The 1,689-nt window shown below is 37.0% G+C and overlaps 1 protein-coding gene across 1 annotated transcript in view; it reads right to left on the minus strand.

Moving 5' to 3' along the window:
* LOC106871192 (fibrillin-1) overlaps window positions 1-1,689 on the minus strand; it is a 45,941-nt gene that overhangs the window by 21,645 nt on the left and 22,607 nt on the right. Inside the window, exon 7 of the mRNA XM_014917534.2 lies at window positions 463-672. Coding sequence (XP_014773020.2) covers window positions 463-672 — 210 coding nt within the window. The remainder of the gene's footprint in view (window positions 1-462; window positions 673-1,689) is intronic.

Consider the following 1,689-nt stretch of genomic DNA (forward strand, 5'->3'; position numbering starts at 1 on the left):
TCTTAGGCCTACCCCTCTTTCTATATCCATCCGGATTCCACTATAAAGCACTTTTCGCTGCATTTGATGTGTCCTTTCTAATTGTGCTACCAATCCACTTCCACTTTTTCTTAAATATTTGCTCCCTAATCGAAATTTGATTCGTTCTTTGCCATAGCTCCATATTGCTTATGTGTTCGGGCCATCTGATTTTAAGTATACTACGCAAGCACCTGTTGATGAATGATTGTATTTGCTTATTTGACTTAACTGTTGTTCGCCATGTCTCAGCCCCATACAATAACACCGCTTTTACATATAATTATATGTTAATGAATTTTAACAGTCTAATGGCTAAAACAAATAAAAAATGAAAGATAAAAAGATAAGATTAATATTACCAAGTTATTGAGATGGCAGGGTATCAAAAAAATATAAAACATTCTGAAATCAAATTGTGAAATTAAACTTAAATATTCTCACGTTTTACACATCTTGATCTATCAGGCGATTGTCTATATCCTTCTGAACAGATACAAATGTAAAGATCACAACTTCGAGGTTGACAGTCAGCATAGAAAGGACAATCGTCATTGCTGTAACATCTGTCTTCAAGACTTGTATTGCCAAAAGTCTGATGTTGTGAACCATTTAATTGTCTTGGTATTGGAATCACCACATGATTACATTCATCTGAAACATAAAACATTAAAAAGCAATTTAAAATGTTAGTGTACAATTATGTGCTATATACATACATGCATTCACACATATCATAAACATGCACACGTACATACATACATGCATACATACACATTACATACATACATACATACATGCACACATACATACATACATACATACATACATACATACACACACACATGCATTCATACACATTACATACATACACACATACATATGTACATACATGCTCACATACATACATGCATGCATTCATACATATTACATACATGTACACATACATACATACATACATTCATACATACATACATACATACATACATACATACATACATACATACATACATACACGATGATGGTTGTCCACTCATGACTGAGGAAGACCATCACTAACCACTAAGAACACTGTGCGCTCAGACAAAATTATACTTTACACTTGTGACTCTGCTGATAACTATTGAGCCTTAATGGCAGCTTGAATATCATGAGCAGGACCTTCCTGCCAAGTATTCTGAGTGATCTCTGTAGTAGAGATTTTGTATTCTTATAATGTGTTAGTGCTAGATTCTGCTGCACAACTGACAGCTCTCTGTACAGTTATATGCTGTGGATATTTTGCTTTTCAGGACAAGAGTCTCTGAACCTCAGCATTATTTCCATCAATGTCAGGTCACTTGTGCAGTCTCTCATGATTGCTGCGGGTAACATGGAATCTAGTACAAACTATTGCATGGTCGGGTCTTTGCTGACTAAACTGGCACCCTCACCGGGCTAGCCAGGAGTTCAAATTCCACCGAGATCCACTTCACCTCTTATCCTTTTCAGGTTGATAAAATAAGAACCAGTTGAGCGCTGGAGTTGATGTAATCAACTTACCCACCACTCTTTAAAAATTGCTGGCCTTGTACCAAAATTTGAAACCAGTAGTGGCAGTGGTGGTGGTGGTGGTGGTGGTGGTGGTGGTGGTGATAGTAGTAGTAGCAGCAGCAGCAGCAGCAGCAGCAG

Source organism: Octopus bimaculoides, chromosome 18, assembly GCF_001194135.2.
Source record: "Octopus bimaculoides isolate UCB-OBI-ISO-001 chromosome 18, ASM119413v2, whole genome shotgun sequence".
Classification (NCBI taxonomy): Eukaryota; Metazoa; Mollusca; class Cephalopoda; order Octopoda; family Octopodidae; genus Octopus; species Octopus bimaculoides.